The sequence below is a fragment of the Eleginops maclovinus genome, chromosome 19 (genome assembly GCF_036324505.1).
Source record: "Eleginops maclovinus isolate JMC-PN-2008 ecotype Puerto Natales chromosome 19, JC_Emac_rtc_rv5, whole genome shotgun sequence".
Lineage (NCBI taxonomy): Eukaryota > Metazoa > Chordata > Actinopteri > Perciformes > Eleginopidae > Eleginops > Eleginops maclovinus.
This window is the reverse complement of record NC_086367.1, coordinates 1,489,869-1,510,331: the sequence shown is the minus strand read 5'-3', so window position 1 is coordinate 1,510,331 and position 20,463 is coordinate 1,489,869. Positions and strand designations below refer to the sequence as shown.

At 42.4% G+C, this 20,463-nt stretch overlaps 1 protein-coding gene across 1 annotated transcript; it reads left to right on the top strand.

Annotated features, from left to right (window-relative positions):
* The first annotated feature begins 13,886 nt into the window (after positions 1-13,886).
* Positions 13,887-20,433, top strand: LOC134881233 (GTPase IMAP family member 9-like). The gene is made up of 2 exons (XM_063908414.1): positions 13,887-14,020; positions 17,982-20,433. Exons 1-2 carry the CDS (start codon positions 13,999-14,001, stop codon positions 18,950-18,952), a joined length of 993 nt encoding a protein of 330 aa, XP_063764484.1. The 5' UTR covers positions 13,887-13,998; the 3' UTR covers positions 18,953-20,433.
* Positions 20,434-20,463: the final 30 nt, after the last annotated feature.

The window sequence follows — 20,463 nt, the reverse complement described above, 5'->3', positions numbered from 1 at the left end:
AGGAAAGCGCTCTGGTGCCGGCCGTCACTCCCCCTCCGCCCCCTCGGATTATCTGTGGCGGTCCTGTGTATACGGTCAGGAAGCTCCTGGCAGTTCGCAACCGTGGCCGGGAGAAACAGTTTTTGGTGGACTGGGAAGGTTATGGTCCGGAGGAACGTTCATGGATCCCTTCACGTTTAATTGTGGACAAGGGTCTGGTCAGGGACTTTTATGCCCACCACTCGGGGCTCCTGGGCCGTCAGGAGTCGGCCCTAGAGGAGGGGCTACTGTTATGTCTCGTCAAATTTGTTAATCATGTTTATATTATGGCATGTCTTGTTTAGTTTCAAGTGTTGGTCCTGTATGTTTTAGTTTAGTCAAGTCACGTTTCCCTCTTGTTTTAGATCTTGACTTTCTCCCTTTGTGTGCTTTCTCTCCGTTGTGATTGTCAAACCCCGCCCCTGATTGGTTCCACCTGTGGCTCCCTACCTCATGTTCAAATAGCCCTTGTCTCCCTTGTCTTGTTGTCAGTTCGTTTTTGTCTGTCTCCAGGTCCAGTCTGTGAGCCTTAAAACCAAGTTGTGAGTTCTGTTTTTTTGAATATATAATCTCTCCCCCAAGTCAGTGTTTTTTGGTTGTATTTTTATCCTCCCTTGGGAGCGTTTTTTGTTAACAATAAATTTCTTTGAGAAGCGCATTTGAGTCCTCCCTGTCCAGGTTAAGTTCATTACACTTATATTTAAAGTCATTCAGATCAGACGGTATGCATTTACGTGTTTACTTAATTTCAAAATAAAAACTTTGAAGACCTCATGAAATAATCAAAACACTTATACTAGTAACTGCACATTATATGTCAAGCAGCTTGCCTGAGCTCTCATGTTATTCTGTTATACATTGAATAATTCTGTTGTTCGTTGTTCACTTAATGTTGCACAGTGTCATTTGACAGATGCTGCAGGTAAACGGACTCATCAAGGTACTAATATGTTGTTTTATGTGTAGATTATGTACTTGAAGATAGCAGACAACAACCGGGCTGACACCCACTTGTGTTTCTTCAATGAAGCTGTGGACGAGCACGGGTTCCCTCTGAGGTATTCACATTATTTCATATGTAATTTCATAATATAATGTAAGTGCGGACCTTTCCACCAAATTTAGATGCTCCCCTCCAATTACTTCATCCGTGACGACCACTTTTACTTATTATTGATGGGACTCATTCATTGCAAATATTGTTACCTTCAAATACATAGATTTCAACTATGCATAATTATTTGATTTATTTTCCACAGTGAGAGGAGATCATGCTGGAGAAAATGTGGGAGTGGCACAACTAATGTTCTCAGTTTGTGGAACTAAAAGTAACAGCTGTATTGCAGGGAAAAGCATACACAATCAACGGTGAGTTAAACCTAATTTTGGAAGTTTATGAGCATATTTCTTCTTCTTAATATTCCCTTTAACAAACCTTCATAAGCACATGTTGAGACCATTCCTTCATAAAGAAGAAAAAGACCATTTTCACAGAAATGTAAAAGTCTCTTAATGTTATGTTTTTACTCTCCTGTCAAGTCAGTTGAATCTTTTAAAATAAATACAATCTTCAGTTAGAGACATTGCCATTAGTAAGTAAGTAACATTTTATTTATATAGCACCTTTCTCAACACAAATGTACAACGTGCTTTACAGGCAGTAAAAAATACACAATTACAGCTGTAAAATGTACAATAAAAGGCAAAAAAAAAAAAAAACACAACAGTACAGATTAACACCAGTGCAGGGACAGCTAAAAACTCACCTCCCCCGACACCCCAAAAGCTTGTCGGAAAAGGTGAGTCTTCAGCTGCCCCTTAAAAATTTCCCCTGAGACAGCGGCTCTCAGGCCCTGGGAGAGTTCATTCCAAAGCATGTGTGTGTCAGTTAAAAGAAAAGGTCACTTTTAAGATTATTCTTCCCATTATTATTAGCAGCTACTTATTCAAAGTAATTATGGTTGACAATTATATGCCATCTGCCTGGTTAATGCTCTGGAGTTTTTTTTGGTATGCAATCACATTCTTCCATTAATACAAGTAATATTAATGTCTATTATTGATTACTTAGACTGGCTTTGGTTAGGCTAACATCATTTATGTAATACGAGAGAAACTTTAGACATGTATATTATACAATCCTTAATTTACAGCACTGTGTTGCCAAACATTGGGTATTACATCATAGCACATGTATATTTAGGAGGAAATAAGCCGCAGTGTACGGTACTTTAAGCATCATCTGCCAGGAGGAAAAGCTTGTGAAACAGGAGCAGCAAACCACTACCAAGTTCAGAACTCATTTTAGTGGGAAAGGGCATCGCCTTAAAGGTCCTCTATTGTGCCAAATGCACTTTTTGCTGTCTTTTATACATAAATATGTATCTACGGTGTGTAAGCAGACTCACAAAGTGTCAGAAAATACAACCCTCTCTCTTTTCCTTCTTACCCACACAAATGAGCGGATCCAGATTTGCTTCGGTTATGAGTCATATCGGAAATGTGGGCTGGCTTTACATTGAACTCCTGGCAACGTCCCGCCCACGTGACACCTCCCAACGTATCGTCCCCATTATACAGTCACGAGCTGAATCCCCTCCGCAGCACCTCTGTGTGTGTGTGTGTGTGTGTGTGTGTGTGTGTGTGTGTGTGTGTGTGTGTGTGTGTGTGTGTGTGTGTGTGTGTGTGTGTGTGTGTGTGTGTGTGTGTGTGTGTTCAGCAGGATGTCTGCAGGAGGGACTTAGAGTTGTTTAATATAATACATATAATGTCTCTGTTCTAGTGGTAAACACTGAGAAGTGTTTCAGAAATAATGCTGGATGTGGTTTGGAACATAACATGGCGTTTAATCACGGCAGCGTTTAGCTGAGTTTCTCCCGGTAGAAAACTCTCTTCAGAGGAGAGATCATGACGCTCCAAAGGGGCGCGGCCAGCAGCAGCTCCAAAGGGGCGTGGCCAGCGGCAGCTGGTTAATTTAAAACGACAGTCACAGAATCAGCACTTCAGGAACAGGGCTGAAATAGAGGGGGATGAGGCATGCTACAATGGGGTATCTGTTTGGTATTTTGAGCAAAACAGCAAACAGCCATGTTTAATATAGATATGGCCATACAATGTATTGTTCCAATATAGCATAATAGGAGACCTTTAAGGTTAAATATATATAGGTAAAAATATAGAGTGAAGCCATAATCAAACTGCATCATCAGCAGACCTCTCACTCTAGATGCCACATCAGCCAGCTCTGACTGGGGGATTCCAAGGCGCCCCAGGCCAGCGAAGACATATAATCCCTCCACCTGGTCCTAGGTCTAACCCTCGGTCTCTTCCCAGCTGGACGTGCCTGGAACAGCTCCCTAGGGAGGGGCCCAGGTGGCATCCTCACTAGGTGCCCGAACCACCTCAACTGGCTCCTATCAACGCGAAGGAGCAGCGGTTCTACTCCGAGTACCTCCCAGATGACTGAACCCCTTACCTTATCCCTAAGGGAGATGCCAGCCACCCTGCGGAGAAATCCCATTTCGGCCACTTGTATCCGCGATCTCGTTCTTTCGGTCATGACCATAGGTGAGGGTAGGAACGAAGATGGCCCTGTAGACAGAGAGCTTTGCCTTCTGGCTCAGCTCTCTTTTCGTCACAACGGTGCGGTAAAGCGACTGCAGTACCGCTCCCGCTGCTCCGATTCTCCGGCCCAGCTCATGCTCCATTGTTCCCTCACTCGAGAACAAGACCCCGAGATACTTGAACTCCTTCACTTGGGGTAAGGCCTCATTCCCTACCTGGAGTGCACAGTCCATTGGTTTCCTGCTGAGAACCATGGCCTCAGATTTGGAGGTGCTGATCCTCATCCCAGCCGCTTCACACTCAGCCGCGAACCGATCCAGTGAGTGCTGAAGGTCACAGACCGATGAAGCCATTAGGACCACATCATCTGCAAAAAGCAGTGGTGCAATCCTTAGCCCACCAAACTGCAGACCCCCTCCCCCACGACTGCGCCTCGAAATCCTGTCCATGAATATCACAAACAAGATTGGTGACAAAGAGCAGCACAAGCTGAGGTCAACCCTAACTGGAAATCGGTCCAACGTGCTAGAGAGGACCCGGACACAGCTCTCGCTTTGGGAGTACAGAGATTGGATGGCCCTGAGTAGAGACCTCCTCACCCCATACTCCTGCAGCACCTCCCACAGTATCTCCCTGGGTACCCGGTCATACGCCTTCTCCAAATCCACAAAGCACATGTAGACCAGATGAGAGTACTCCCAGGCCCCCTCCAGGATCCTTGCAAGAGTAAAAAGCTGGTCCGTCGTTCCACGACCAGGACGAAATCCGCATTGTTCCTCTTCAATCTGAGGTTCGACAATCAGCCGGACCCTCCTTTCCAGCACCTTAGAATAAACTTTCCCGGGGAGGCTGAGTTATGTGATGCCTCTGTAATTGACACACACCCTCTGATCCCCCTTTTTAAAAAGAGGAACCACCACACTGGTCTGCCACTCCTTCGGTACTGTTTCCGACATCCACGCAATGTTGATGAGACGTGTCAACCATGACAGTCCCTCAACACCCAGAGCCTTCAGCATTAATGTCCGGATCTCATCCACCCCCGGGACTACCTCATGACTTCCCCCCCGTGAGATTGGAGTTGATCCCCCTTCATACTCCGGCTACGCCTCTAACATAGAGGGCGGAGTTGTCGGGTTCAGGAGTTCCTCAAAGTGTTCCTTCCACCGCCCTAACACCCTATCAGTTGAGGTCAACAGCGTCACATCCTTACTGTACATAGCTTGGATGGTTCCCTGCTTCCCCCTCCTGAGTTGTTGGACGGTTTTCCAGAACAACTTTGGGGCCGACCGAAAGTCGTTCTCCATGGCTTCTCCGAACTTCTCCCACACCCGCTGCTTTGCCTCGGTCACGGCTGAGGCTGCTGCCCTTCGGGCCTGTCGATACCTTGCAACTGCGTCAGGAGTGCCCAGGAATAACATATCCCGAAAGGCCTCCTTCTTCAGTCGGACGGCTTCCCTGACCACCGGTGTCCACCGGGAGGTTCGAGGGTTACCGCCCCTTGAGGCACCTAAGACTCCCAGCTCCCCGCCGCAGCTCCAGCAATAGAGGCTTTGAACACCGCCCACTCAGGTTCAAGGTCCCCAGCCTCCACAGGGATGCCTGAAAAGCTCTGCCGGAGGTGTGAGTCGAAGGCCTCCTGGACTTGGGATTCCTCCAGACGTTCCTAGTTCACCCGCACTACACGTTTGGGCTTACCAGGTCTGCCCAGAGGCTTCCCCTGCCACTCGACCCAACTCACCACCAGATGGTGATCAGTTGACAACTCCGCCCCTCTCTTCAACCGAGTGTCCAAAACCTGCGGCCTCAGGTCCGATGATACGATAACAAAATCGATCATGGACCTTCTGCCTAGGGTGCTCTGGTACCACGTACACTTATGAGCATCCTTATGTTCGAACATGGTGTTTGATATAGCTAATCCATGACTAGCACAGAAGTCCAGTAACAAACCAACACTCCGGTTCAGATCTGGGGGGGCCGTTCCTCCCAATCACGCCCCTCCAAGTGTCTCCATCATTGCCCATGTGTGCGTTGAAGTCTCCCAGCAAGACTAAGGAGTCCCCTTCAGGAGCCCCATACAGGACTTCTTTCAGGGTCTCCAAGAAGGCCGAATACTCTGAACTGCTGTTGGGTGCATAAGCACACACAACAGTCAGAGTTTTCCCCCCCATGACCCGCAGGCGTAGGGAGGCGACCCTCTTTTCCACTGTGGTAAACTCCAACAAAGCGGCACTCAACCGGGGACTTGTGAGTATCCCCACACCCGCTCGGCGCCTCACACCTTGGGCAACTCCGGAGAAGAATAGAGTCCAACCCCTATCCAGAAGTAAGGTTCCAGAGCCGACACTGTGCGTAGAGGTGAGCCCCACCAGATCCAACTGGTAACGCTTCACCTCCCGCATGAGCTCCGGCTCCTTCCCCCCCAGAGAGGTGACATTCCACGTCCCCAAAGCCAGCTTCTGCCGCCCGGGTCTGGTCCGTCGAGACCCTCTGCTTTCACTGCCACCCTTCTGGTAGCGCACCCGACCCCATCGCTCTTTCCCGTAGGTGGTGGGCCCGCGGGACAGGGAAGCGGATGTGTTGCCCACGCTGCTTATTCGGGCTGTGCCCGGCCGGGCTCCGTGGCAAACCCGGTCACCAGACGCTCGCCCATGAGTCCTCCTTCTGGGCCTGGCTCCAGAAGGGGACCCCGGGCTTCCTCCGGGCCAGGTATCCTCGCTTTTATGTGTGTTTGTATGAGGTCTTTTGAACCAATCTTAGTCTGGCCCCTTACCTGAGACCAATTGGCCTTGGGAGACCTTACCAGGAACACAAGGTTCCAGACAACACAGCCCCCAGGTTCATCGGTGCACACAAACCTCTCCACCACGATAAGGTGCTGGTTCTCGGAAAGGAGAACAAGATCTCCAAGATTAGAAATACTTGAGTAACAGGCTTTAAAACACTAAAAGAACAAGGCAGTGAGTCTGCTTTAGCATTAAATCTGGTAAAGAGTTGCTATTATTACGCTTATATTAGGTAACATCGTGTTCTGTTCTATTAAGTGATAATATCCAATTTTTCAAAAAATTGATTTTTTTTCCAAAATGAGAAAAACCAACTGCTTCTTTATTTTGAGTTTTTTCCCCCCTTTTTTCAAAACATCATAACTTGGCCAAATATTGCTCAGAAAAGATGGGGATTGCTGCATGGGGTAGGTAACATTGTGTTCTGTGCTATTAAGTGATAATATCAACATTTTCAAAAAATTGATTTTTTTTTTTCAAAAATGAGAAAAACCAACTGCTTCTTTATTTTGCGTTTTCCCCCCCCTTTTTTTTCTTAATTTCAATGTATCTGTCGTAAACTGTAACTCGCATATGGGAAGACTGGTGCTGGATTGAAGATCAACATCAGACTTAGCTCTATTGTTATTCATACTCATTACCTCTCTGGTTCTTTCGTCTCGTCTCTTGTGAGATTAACCAATAGGTCCAGATATACCGGATCCACCAAACAATGTAAAATCACTACAATAATAACAGAGACACGTCTATCTGCAAAACTCTGCGGGAGTTCCCGGTAGTTGGCCCACATAACCGCATGTTGTCCGGATGGTTTGTGCGTTCTCTTCCATGATTTCTGTCATTACCATTTGGACCTCGATGTATACTATTCAATACCTTCACCAGAGGGTGCTATTTTATTTCTATAATGATGCTGGAGACACGTATTAATTCGTCCAGCAAGGGCGCTGTTTTATCTCTGACCCCATCTTTATAGGCTGCTTGCTGACTGGTTTAGCCTCTCTGACCATTACTTCCAGTATAATTTCTTTAAGTTGACCTCATCTGCTCCTCTTCTAAGGTTTTCTACTTTATACTTTCTATTACAAAATAGAGTGTTTTAGTCTAAATTAACTGTTCATTGTAACACTCATCACTGTGTATTCAATCAGTTGTTTACAGGATGTGTCTTGAAACTATTTATTTAAAAACTTTACTTCCTCTGAATTCTTTCTGTTAATGAGTAATGCTAACGGGCTATGCTAACTGGATTAGCCTATTGTCTAGAACCCCACGTGTAAGATTTAAAGACAAAGGACCATGGGGGAGGGAAACACACACCACATTTTCAGATCGATTCAAGCAGAACAGCACAGTTCAAAAAGGCCCAACACTGCTTGTTTTAAAATCTCCCTGCTTACGATTACATATAACACTTATCCCTACACTAACAATTTAGGTATTCGTAATTCTCCATGCCCTAACAATTTAGGTATTCATCAAAACATCGCGGAAAAGGAGACTTCGACTATCTTACTTCCCGTTGACTTTGACAAAGCCGACCCTGTCGGATTTAATTCAATCTTATCTAAGTCTATGAACTATGCTTTGTTAAGTTCCAGAATCAGTGCAGGAGACGGGACGTCAACCTCATTCTCTCTCACTGACTTCCTCCCTTCAACAAACAGTAGTCTCAGGGACTTCAACCCCGAGTATACGCCACTTTTGGCCGAGTGGTCTTCCTTTTAATATTAACACTATTACCAACTATGATTGTTCAATAAGGCAACACGCTAATCAGAGACTATTGGAATGTCGTCACAACTCTCAACATACTTCTGTCGCAAAGATTACGTTTACTGACTCAATCACTAATCACTCTATCGATTAGGCCTTAACCTATTAGGACTTTTTTAACTTACTTTCTCATCAAAATTGTAATATCAATGTCGCTACGCTGCCGAGCTATAATCAGCATTTACGTATTAATTTACCTAAAGCTCTTTTACTAATTCCGGCCTAAAAAGGACAAACAATTCACCAGCTTTCGCTGGTAAAAACACTAAACAAACAAAACAAACAAACAAACACACAAACTTTTGCAAAACCCAGGACCGCACCCCAGTTAATGTCAATATATTCACTTCTTAACTTTAAATAGACTGGCAAAACGGCAATCACCACAGGGCCACCACAGGCCACCTCGGTAAGTATGTTTTCCAAATCACGTATCATTGGATGCTTGTCAAGGCTAACTTAACTAAACTAGGTAACGGTAGCCAGTAGAGATTTGCTACTAGCACCAATGCACTTTATGTGTAGCACATATGTTTCTATAAACAGTAAAACTCACACTGGTAAGTGACGCAGTGCGACGAACTCATGAGCTGAAAAACAATGTGTGTAAATGTGAGTTAAAGATTACGTGAAGATGTTCTGAGCAGCAAAGCATAAATTACATCATTTAGCGTCACAGCTGTCCTTTGCCAATCACATCTGTGGTTTTTGACTGCTGGGCGTATAAACATTAAAAACACATGAAATATAATGTTGCAAATATTTTGCTAATTTCTCTTCAGGCTCCCACCAGCTACAATATCGCACCTGGGCCAGCCACACCCACCACCTCCTCTGGGACGTCATACCGCTCGGTATACTTTCATACTCATGTAACCTAGCTGGCTGTTTGTTTGTTTTCTGTGTGGTGTAATGTTTACGTGTTTATTTTACACAACACTAACATGTGACAAGATAATAACGTCTTTGGTATTTTGTTTGTATTTTAAAACTCCTCAGGGTTCCAGCTCCAGCGCTACCATACCTTTAACAACAGACCTTGCTCCAGTGACCTGTCTGTCAGTAAGTACTCATTAATATTCATGTTCATATTTGTTTGATTTACTTCTCATTTACCTCTCTCATCTTTTGATTGTCCATTTTATTTAGTTAAACATTCCTTAAATAAACGTACAGTACAATCTATGATTCTCTTCAGTCAGAAAGATGACGAGTGGATGTGAATGCTCATCTGTTATAATGTCTATAATTCTCTCTTGAATAACCCTTGTTTGTTATAGAAACATGCCAAATGTCATATTCTTTGCTGTGTTCTAGAACGAAAAATAGCAGCAATTTCCTGAATGCGTAAAATCTTCAATTCCCTCCTTTCATATCTTCTAATGAGGTGAACAAAACATTTTCGATTCTAGCCCTGTGTAAATGCACTTATTCAATATGATCATGTAAAAAATAAATGAACTGTGTGTAAATCATAACAGAAATCAACTCTACCATAATACCAAGTTGTAATAAGTGATTAATCATATACTAGGAGTAGTTTATAGAGCATTTCATTTATATAATAATAAGAAATTATAAGGCACTTCCTTCAGACAAACTCGTCTTGCTCATGGTCTGAATACGGGATCGGATCATCTTGCTCCTCAATTAACATATAACTGTTCTCTCAAAAGAAATTGACCTTTATTTTGCTCACTAGAGAGGACCGTGGTGATCAATCGGTCCGCTAAAGTGCAAATACATGGAATGCAACAACATCCACATAGTACCAAGATTGTATCCATTCCTGCAATGGATAGCATTGCACTCATTATCGGAGTCTAATATTTACCGGACATTCTTTCTAACGTTCCTACAAAGGGGTCCTCTACTCCACTATTGTCTGCTAGCTCGATGATCAGGGCGGTAAGTCCTTTTAACGCTCTGGTTACTGATCCACCTGCGGAATTTTTATTTGGGATGAAAGCACAGCACAAGATTCCAAATAGTCTGCAAACACCCCCTTATTAGACAAAAAACATATCTAAGGCCCACCCTATTTTGCCAGGCCATTAGACTGGTTCTGTCCAACTGTTCGTGCAGTCCTTTTACTGCATCACAGGTGTAATTTATGAGTCTCTGCTGGTTATAGCAAATGTAATTAGTCCATTCAACATTCTTCTTGATTGTAGGCCAGAGAAATATCAATTTGAACCCTGCGGTTATCTGATTGCTTGCTTTAAACTCATCTGGAACTCCCGGGGGCACCCCAATATAGCCAAAATAAACTGAAGAAATAAAACTCCCTCCTGGAATTGACCTTTTCATTCTGCTGGTCTTGGGGTGCTGTGCAAGCTTTATTAGTGGTCTGGCTGTCATTGGTACTGCATAGAAAGGCATCACTAACTGCACCAGTGCAAATGTTCCAGGCCAGTCATGTGGAATGACCGACACAAAGTTTTAGTACCACTGTACCACCAAACATCTGCCCTGGGGTATTGCATGTTAGCCACAACAATTCCTGCAAGAAGGCCCTGGCTGGTTACGGCTGTTGTGGAATTTCACCATCGTAACATTCCCATATTAGTGCCTTTCGTGTGGTTCTTCACAATACAATCATAAAGTCCCTCATAGGGAGTGAAAACAGGTGGAATGTCATTTTCTTTTCTGATGGGGTACATTAATGCAATATCAGTAGAGCCTGCTTTGTTCTACCGCATACACAACCCAATCTAACCATGCATTAGTGCCTTCATACCCTGTTTCCACCGCTATAACCTTCTGCACAGTCGATGTACTCAAATATGTCACCAGTCTATTATTATCCTGTGAAGAAGCCTGCGCTGTTCCTATATTGGGACTGCATTCAGGGAAGAATTCGAAATCTGCCGTTTCTTCGGGGGTAAAATCAGGGACTACCTCCGCTTGGGGTTCAGCTATTTCTATCAAAACCGAGCCCACAGGATCTTTTCCAGGAACCTCAACTCCTAATAGTAGATGAAATGAAGTTGTTTCTCCCCTTGCTTTGAATAGATCATCCAATACCATTTCATGCTTTCACCGTACCAAACACACACTCTGTCATTTACCCTTTCCTCTTATTTCATGTCTCTCAGGGGATAACACTTCATTTTACCCAACTTTGTAACTGCAAGCTTTCTCTTCTTTTTATCCCAACCAGTCACAAAATCAACACAATTCGACCACTCATTCAAACCATCCTGTAGATCGTTGAAACAACCTGTATGTTTCTTATCTGTTTCAAAACACTAAATAAGTAAATTATGAAAGTTATGCTCATCTTTTCCAACCCCCATCTGGTATTATCTGTTATGCAACATTTGTGCCTGTCATTGAAAACTCCTTATGGTCTAACGTGACTTCAAAACATTATTGGCTTGTGCCATAATTACAAACAAAATGAAACTCCAACATCCTTTCGGTGAATTATGTTACATATTGCGTAGAGTATCCAAATTATTCCTACATTTTAAAATCCCCATTTCAAGTCAAAATGCAATATGTCAACCACTACTCTCATTTCTGGAGAAGGAAACACTGACTGTGTAGATAGAATAAGACCCAGTAAAACCATGATGCAGCCAGAATGAATGAATTTCCTGGCTGTTGTTCCTGAAAAGGTGTGTATGAGATATACTTCTGTATCAGAATCAATTACCCAAGGCTTCCCTTCCTGCCAATCACATAACCTCTTTAGATGTATCAGCTTTCTCTTGTGCCAAACTCCATTCACCAACCCCATGTCGATCTCTGCCTGAATCGTGTGCAGAAATCCCTCCTTAGACACCAGATAAACTGCTTCTACCTGTTAGTGTTTGGAATTTAGAGAGCTGGAACATGAATTCAGAATTCCCACATAATGTCATCACATTTTTCCTAGGAACTTAGATTACTTCTGTGGAACTATTGTTGTGTTTTGTTTTGTGTTTGAGCCTTACCCTTTGTTCCACTATTTTATTCATCTTACCTGCACTATGTATATCGAGTAGTTGGAGGAGCCTGGGATATAAGATTTACATTGCCAACCTATATGCTGTATCTGCTGTGCATATTACAAACAAAACCTTTGATCCTTTGATACTTCTCAATCTCTACTAGAGAAAGGGCGCTGACTAACTTAGTTCCCATTTCATCACATCATATGTTTAGCTTAACTTGAACTATTCTTGTTATCTCCACACTTCCTAACCCCAGATATCATATCTGTTAAAAAAAAACATTTACAAATTCAATATCATTATCACAGGTGAACTTCTTTCATAGGTTCCACTCTGGAATTGTAGTCAGCAGCCTCTCGGCAACTGGTTCTGCTTTTCCTGTAAAAAAAAGTAAAGAAATGAAAACAATATCATCATTTATAAAAAATGGAATTGTTAATCATGGAATTTTAATTTGAGCAAACATGGAATTTTAATTTAAACAATCATGTTGAGCAAACATGTTGCCTCTCCCCCTTTTCACACATCTTAACAAAGAGGTGTCACAAAAACCTGGTCAAGAAAAAGAACTTCAGTTAAGCAAAAGTTAAACACATCAATCATTATTCAGACACTTCAAATCTATGCTATTAAGTCATAATATCCAATTTTTCAAAAAATGGATTTGTTTTCAAAAATGAGAAAAACCAACTGCTTCTTTATTTTGGGTTTTTTCCCCCCTTTTTTCAAAACATCATAACTTCGCCAAATATAGCTCAAAAAGCTGGGGATTGCTGCATGGGCTAGGTAACATTGTGTTCAGCAAATGCGGCTCTGTTATTTTTATTTGTTATAGTTACTTTTGACTACCTAAAATGTCACTCTTGGCACTGAAAACAGATATTTCTCACATGATCCTTTTCACACCCAAAGTGGAACGAGTCTCCTGCTCTGCCGACTGAGCTAAACAGGCTCTTTTTACCAGCAGAAATGTCTCATTTTTAATACGTGGCAAAAAGCAAACTTTCCTCAGTGTTTCTTGAGTAATGGACAGCCTTAAGGACTGCACTTATACACTGCAAAGTACAACACCAAATGCAAGCAATACATTTTTCCAGATAGCTTCTTAAGAAAACGGGCAAGATGACACCAAGTACTTACTCATGTGCCTAACCTGCCCACAAACTGCAGCTATGTTATGTTTCTGAGGATTACTTTGAAAACTTAAGTGGACTCATAGTCATGAGAACAAATCATACTCACATTTAGCTTCATAGGTTAACATTTACACCCAAAGTGGGCCCAAATACACAACCCTGACATAAAGAATGTCCTGCTCTACCCGCTAAAGTCAATAATCAGGCTTACGGGTATGGACATTGCTTTCTGTGTGGGGACATTGTCATGCATGGAGGATGGGAATTGCTGATGATTGGTGGAAATTCTTCACATCTCCGCAGGAACATTGTTTGGTGGTAATCAGACACATATGGCATGTGACCATAAGAGATGTAGTGTTTACTGACATGCTGATTTTAAGTATGCATTTCAGTTGCACTTTGTAGGTATGTCTAAATATTTGTGTGTTATTGCTTCATTCTGTCACTGAATATACTATAGCCTACAGGTAAAATACAGCCTCTTAAAACATCTGAACAATACCAAAAATGGAAAAGTCAAGTTCCCTGTTCTCTGATAGGACAGTTGTATTTATTGAGTTAGCTTAACAAAGCTTGATATACCTATAGTCAAGCTGTGTGTCTCATGGCGAAGTTGGATGGCAGCAGCAATCATTCCAGTCCAGCAGCTTGTGAGGGAACGCCCTTCTGGAGGTAGAAGAAAGGTGAGCTATTTAGTGACAAGTGCCAGGTATAAAAATTCCACGCACCACAGCACTGCAGCAGAAAAGTCCTCTTCCTCCTCCTCTCAACATGAGCGCGCCATACTATCAAGGTAAGAGTGAAACATCAAAACCTCAGTCCTTTGATAGCAAGAATGAATTTGGGTAAACACTGCAGTGTGTGAATCTATATTAATTTCATGTCATAGTTGATCGATATCGCATAGTTATGCTTCTCACAGCATGAGTCAGCAAAAGTTAGAAATGTGTTGGTTCTGTGCAGCCGCAGCTTGTCATCACCGTATCTTCCAATGTCAATGTATTTTTGATACACCATGTCAGCCCAAATGCAGCTAGCTTACATGTTGCATTTCCTGTGAGTACTTCAGAATAAAGCCAACTTGTCCTGGACAGTTAAACGCTTTGAATGTGAAACTGCAGCAGGAGAAAATTTAGTTTGCATTAGCAGTAACGTAATACAGCATTGTTCCCTGGAATGTTGCCATATTTAACTTGTCAAAAACACAAATATTATAATTCCTTCCATCATTAATCCATTGCCTTAATCACTGTTGTGTTATCTCTTTTTTGTAATAGTTAGGGAATTAACAGACATGTATTTACATGGAAGATTTTTACTCTAAGTGTTAAACATGAACATTTAGTTTGAAGGGTAAAACATGCATGAACTTCATAACGTTCTAATTTATCAGTGTGTAATTAGCCACAAATCTTATACACAAAAACCAAGTCAAAGAATTGGGCAAAGACATTCTGCTTTTACTTTTTGTATACAGTTTTTGTAGATGTTAAGTCGGCAGCAGAGCATATAAAACAAGATGGATGAGATTCCACACAGTCACAAGATACAGTAGAGGTCTATTTTTACCTTTTCAATCTGTCTTCACGGAGGACATTTTTACTTTCACACTTGGAAAAATACTGTTATTGATAACATTGACAGGGCTCTGTTCTCCTCACATGACTCAGTTGCAGTGACTCAGCAGAACCAGCACCCTGAATCTAAAGCAGTTAAAAGGAATATCACTTGTAATGTTCCTGTAATGTTGTTTTATAAAACGTATTTAAATAACTACATTATCATCATCTATATCAACATCAATATCACCAATTAAACCAATGAATATGGAAATTGATCCTAGCAGGGTATTTAGTGAAGTCAATCTGCATTGGTTTCATGTTATTGTAAGTTACATTACTCCTCATCGTATTTTATGCATCTGATCAAGAAACCTGCTTTCATTTTTCAATTTTGTCTCTCCTTGTACATGACGTCATAAAACCATATCATTATTTTCTTTATTATTTTCTCCCATGGGATGTTTGTTTATGGTTAAGTTTGTTAACTCTGCTTCCAGTTTGGCACCTATAGCCTTTCGTTAATTTACACCAAATTAAAAACCAGTTAAATGATAATTTGGATTATATTTGCATAAATAATCACCCCCTTGTATCAATTTGATTATGCACTTGATTATTATAAGAGTTTTCCACTTTATCTTGGAGTAAGACATTTAAATAGTTAATTCCATATTAGAGGCACGCTTCTACCATTTACTGTCTGCACGCTGTGCTGTGTTGAGCAGCAGAGTTATATTAAAGCAGATTGATTATTAACATCATCTGTGATGGACGAACTGGCTTAGCTTAAAGAAAGCACTGTGAAGATGAGGTGCTGTTCATTCATGGCTGGTTAGGATTTAAATAATATGTTCAAATGGTTTCTTTGGTGGATAATGTGCAGGGTTGGGAAGGTAACTTAAAAAAGTGATCCGTTACAGTCACTAATTACCTGTTAAAAAAATAATCAGTAATATAATCTAATAACCCAGATATTGAAGTAATGTATCCTGATTACTTTTGGATTACCTCAATATCAAATAAAGACAATAGAAAATGAATATCAATAGGATTGCTTTTACTAATTGTATTATGAAAACAGAAAAGAGGAGACAACTCAAAGATGTAACATTAGAAAAGAAGAACCCAAGTTTCAAATTCTTCTACGTGTTTTTTTTAAATGAACAACACACCTTTCATTCAGCAAATTCAGGCAGTATGCCTCACTATTCCACGTGTTGGGCTCCAATACTGAATTTCATGATGATGAAGTAAAAAAGCAACAAATATTCCGTCCAAGACCACTAACTCATATTTGTGCTGCTAAAACAGTTGAGACTGATATAATGTTTATGTCCGTTTGTTGTTTGGCTTAATTGTTTGTCCTGCTATTGCTTCCTTTGTTATGATAATCACTTTGTCATATTAATAGCAGCAATTATGCACATAAATATACGTTGTTAAGTATGCTATTCACACTGGATAATCAACGATATTTAAACAGTTCCAGAATATTTTTCAGTAGGTAGTAACATGCTAGTTAGCCGTTAGCAGATGATCTCACCCATAAATGCTTTTTCAGGTGAGACATAGGCCCCTTGGATGAAGAGGATATTTCACAGCTGGTGATTTCACGATGTTGAGCTCAATAACTGGCCAAAAGTCCCCCCACCCCCAGTGTACGAGAGTTCCCCAGTTTCTAAAAATGTAACTGTAATCTGATTACGTTTTTTTTATTTTTTTAACATTTTACAGTTAAACATTTTTTGCATCTTAATTAAATAAAACTGTTAAATGTATTCCATTACTACGGAAGAGTATTAGGGCCACATGAAAAAAAACCTTTAAAGTCAGAATTCTAACTTTTTTCTCAGAACCCAAAATTTAAAAAAAAATGTTCACATCCCCAAACATTTTTCATGTGAAACTAATCCTCTTCCGTACGTTACTCCCCAAGCCTGATTATGTGTTTCTCAAAATACAGGAGGATGTTTAAAACAATTCTGAAGAAATGGTCAATCTAATTTTGTTGTTACGGCTGGTTTCTGCCAGAAGAGCCTCTCACTGAGATTACAGTTGAATAGACTTCCCATGGTGGCTGTTAGCGGATGTAGCCGTGCTGTTGTGTGGATTTTGATGCATTAACCCAAAACAGGCGGGGCGAACATGGTTTCACAATTTTCTACGGAACCACTGATTAAAATCACTGCATGCACAGCAAATTAACTCCCCAGGGTCAACACAATAATAATAGAAATAATTTGAATTTATATAGCGCCTTTCTAGGAACCCAAGGCCGCTTTCCATTTTGTGAGGACAGACAGAAAACAAATAAACAAACAAAGAAGTAGAGCAAATAAAAGGAATAGAAAAATAAAGTAAATAAAATAGAAAACAGAAATGGCAGTTGTGGTAGAAGAATGGGGTACTTAGATGAGTTAGTGGTCAAAGGCTATGGTGAAGAGGTGAGTTTTTAATGAGGAATTGAAGATGTCCAGGGAGGCTGCATTGCGGATCTCTGCAGGAAGAGTGTTCCAGAGGGTGGGGGCCCCAACACTGAACGCCCTGTCACCAACGGTTCGGAGGCGAGTGTGGTGAATAGAGAGAAGGCCCTTGTCCGAGGACCGCAGACTCCGTGTAGGGATGTAGGGATGGAGGAGGACTGATAGGTACTGTGGAGTAAGGCCATGGAGAGACTTGTAGGTGAGGAAGAGGGTTTTGAAAGTGATCGGGAATTGATCGGGAGCCAGTGAAGGTGGATGAGGGCGTGGGTGATGTGCTGTCATGGTTTGGTTTCAGATGAGAACTCTGGCTGCAAATGTGAAGTACGTCAGACCAAACAAAACTCGGTCTTTATTCAAATGTTTTTAGTAGTGCCTTGCATTCTTTTTATATCATGGCTCAATGTCTTTAAGGTGTATTGTAAAGCACCGTGAATGGTTTTGTTCTTCAGAGTTGAGTGAGAAATCATCTTTCCTTGTCATGACTTGTACTAACTAACAAAAACTGAAATGCTCTGACTTGGGGTTTTTTGAAAACCTGTTTCACCTGTTGGAGAACATCAGGAATGCATTCTTATCAAGATAAACAATGGCTGTTCCTCCAGGTTTGAATGGAGTCAGCTTCGGTGTTTTTTTTAACTGGAGTGTGCAAACATCCTCTGATTTCGACACCGCAGCACTGTATGATGAAAGGTGTATTTGTGTCCGACAGGGTTCGGAGTTGCCGCAGGTTCAGATGAAAGGAGGATTGTTTTGGTCGGGAAGACCGGAGTGGGAAAGAGCGCAGCAGGAAACACTATCCTGGGGAGAGAAGCGTTTGAGTCTGAGCTTTCTCCATCTTCCATGACTTCAGAATGCCAAAAAGCTAAGGGGGAGGTTGGAGGTCGAAAGGTCGCCATCATCGACACTCCAGGGCTGTTTGACACTAACTTCACTCAAGAAGAAGTGTTGAAGAGGATCAAGATGTGCGTATCTCTGTCTGCTCCTGGGCCTCATGCCTTCCTGGTGGTTCTACAGCTCGGCAGGTTCACCAAGGAGGAGCAGGACACCGTCAAGATGATTCAGACCACTTTTGGTGAAGATGCAGCCAAATACACGATGGTGTTGTTCACCCATGGAGACCAGCTCAGCAAGAAGCAAACCATAGAGGGATTCATTTCAGAGAGTCCTGGCCTGCAGGCCCTCATTAGAATGTGCTACCATAGATACCATGTCTTCAACAACGAAATCAAGGACCCTGATCAAACCAGTCGGTTCCTGGACAAAATTGACAAGATGACCATGGCTAACAATGGAAGCTTCTACACCAACGAAATGTTCCTGAAAGCAGAGGCAGCCATAGAGAAGGAGACGCAGCGACTGTTGAAGGAGTTGGAAGAAAAGAAGCAGAGAGAGCTGGAAGAGCTGAGGGCCAAATATGCGGAAAGGGCCTACCAAAGGGCAGAGAAGCAGGTGCATATAAGATACCATTATGAAGCCAGAGCTCGGGCTGAACGATCCAATGACTTCGTCGCTGCACCGGCTATAGCGATAGCAACAGCCTGTGGTGCTGCTGTCGGGGGTGTGCTTGGAATTGCAGGAGGGCCAGTCGGTATCGTGATTGGGGTCGCAGCTGGAGCAGCTGTTGGAGCAGCCGTCGGCGCCATATCAGTAAGGGTGTCAGAACGCTGCCATGTGCAATAAGAGCCGAAGAGCATACAAGGATTCAAAGTTCAAAAACACATCCATCTTTCACATCAGCATGGAATGCCTATTGTTCCCAAAACCCCCAACAGTCTTCACAATGTCCCCTCTGACCAAAAGCCTATTTGTCCCAAAGTGCGTTACCCTTGTAATAAATACACATTTCTCTGAAGGCCCATTGCCCACAAAAAATGCACCCTGCATGATATTGGCCGATACTTTCTTAGCATCGCAGTGGCTCCCTCTGAAAACCAATTGATGGAATTTTTCTTTAGGATTTTTGGAATATAATAGTAAGAAAAACAGAAACATGAACATCATTAATGAATGCGATTTTATAATTTTTGAAGCATTAATTATATCGCCAGAACAACTGAGCTAAAGGTGGAATTTTTAGACACGTAAAAGCTTCAAAATTCACAAGGAGTGTAATTAACAGGTTAAAATGTCTTAAGCTTGAGCTATATTTTCAGTCAGTTAACCAAAAACTCATTGACTTTGAGATAGAGAAACTGGAAGTCGTTTCCACGTTTTAAGACTCATTCGTGCACCACTCAACCCCAGATGTAGGATGTGATGCAGGTGGACAACAGCCTGGTGTCCTGGATCATAGTCTGTCTCACCAGCAGGCCTCACAACGTCAGACTGCAGGACGGTTTTCCGACGACTACTCCATCGTCAGATCCATCACAGATGACAACGAGGGGAGTGCAGGGCCCTTGTGAAGCGTTTTGTAGGCTAGTGTGAGAACAATCACCTCCAGCTCAACATCAGCACGACCAAGGAGCTGGTGGTGAACTTCAGGAGGAGCACGAAGAGGCCTCTAACCCCCATCTCCATCAGGAGGGAGGAGGTGGAAGTTCCTGAGAGAGTACTTGAACAATAATCTGGACACTGATGCTCTCTTCAGGAAAGGACAGAGCAAGCTGGCAGCACGAGGCTGCTGCAGATGTTCTACCAGTCTGTGGGGGCCAGGGTGCTCCTCCTCTCCCTTGGGTTCTGGGGCTTAAAATGAACAAAAAGGGACGCTGAAAGGCTGAAAAAGCTTGTAAAGCAGGCTCGCTCTGATGTTGAAGTAATCTGGACAATCTGGAGGAGGTGGCCGAGGGGAGGACAGCTCCCACCCCCTCCATGCAAGAGCTAGGGAAGATGAGGACTCATCCGTCAGTGTCCCGGATAATTCTGGATGCCAGTAGCCTTCTAATCCAGGGTTAACCAGTCACTCATGTGGTACAACCTGCACTGTATGCACATGTGAATACCACTCAGTTGCACCTGCACATAGACATGTATATATATATGTTTAAACATCTTCATATTTGGTAAATACGTAAATTATGCTACTCAGTGTTCTACCTTATGTTAGTGTTGTCATCCATATCCATACTGTTGATTGCTCCTCTGGTCCTTGTGTAACTCATATATGTTGCTCTGACACCTGTTAGTCCCTACATTGATTAATAAAGTTATTTCTGATCTTATCTTGTTCCAATGGGAATATTTTCCATTAT

What these genes read in the sequence shown, in the direction of transcription:
- LOC134881233 (XM_063908414.1), top strand. Translation starts at nt 13,999, where the DNA reads ATGAGCGCGCCATACTATCAAG. An exon ending in GAGCGCGCCATACTATCAAG is followed by an intron (nt 14,021 to 17,981) that starts GTAAGAGTGAAA and finishes TGTGTCCGACAG; the next exon opens with GGTTCGGAGTTGCCGCAGGT.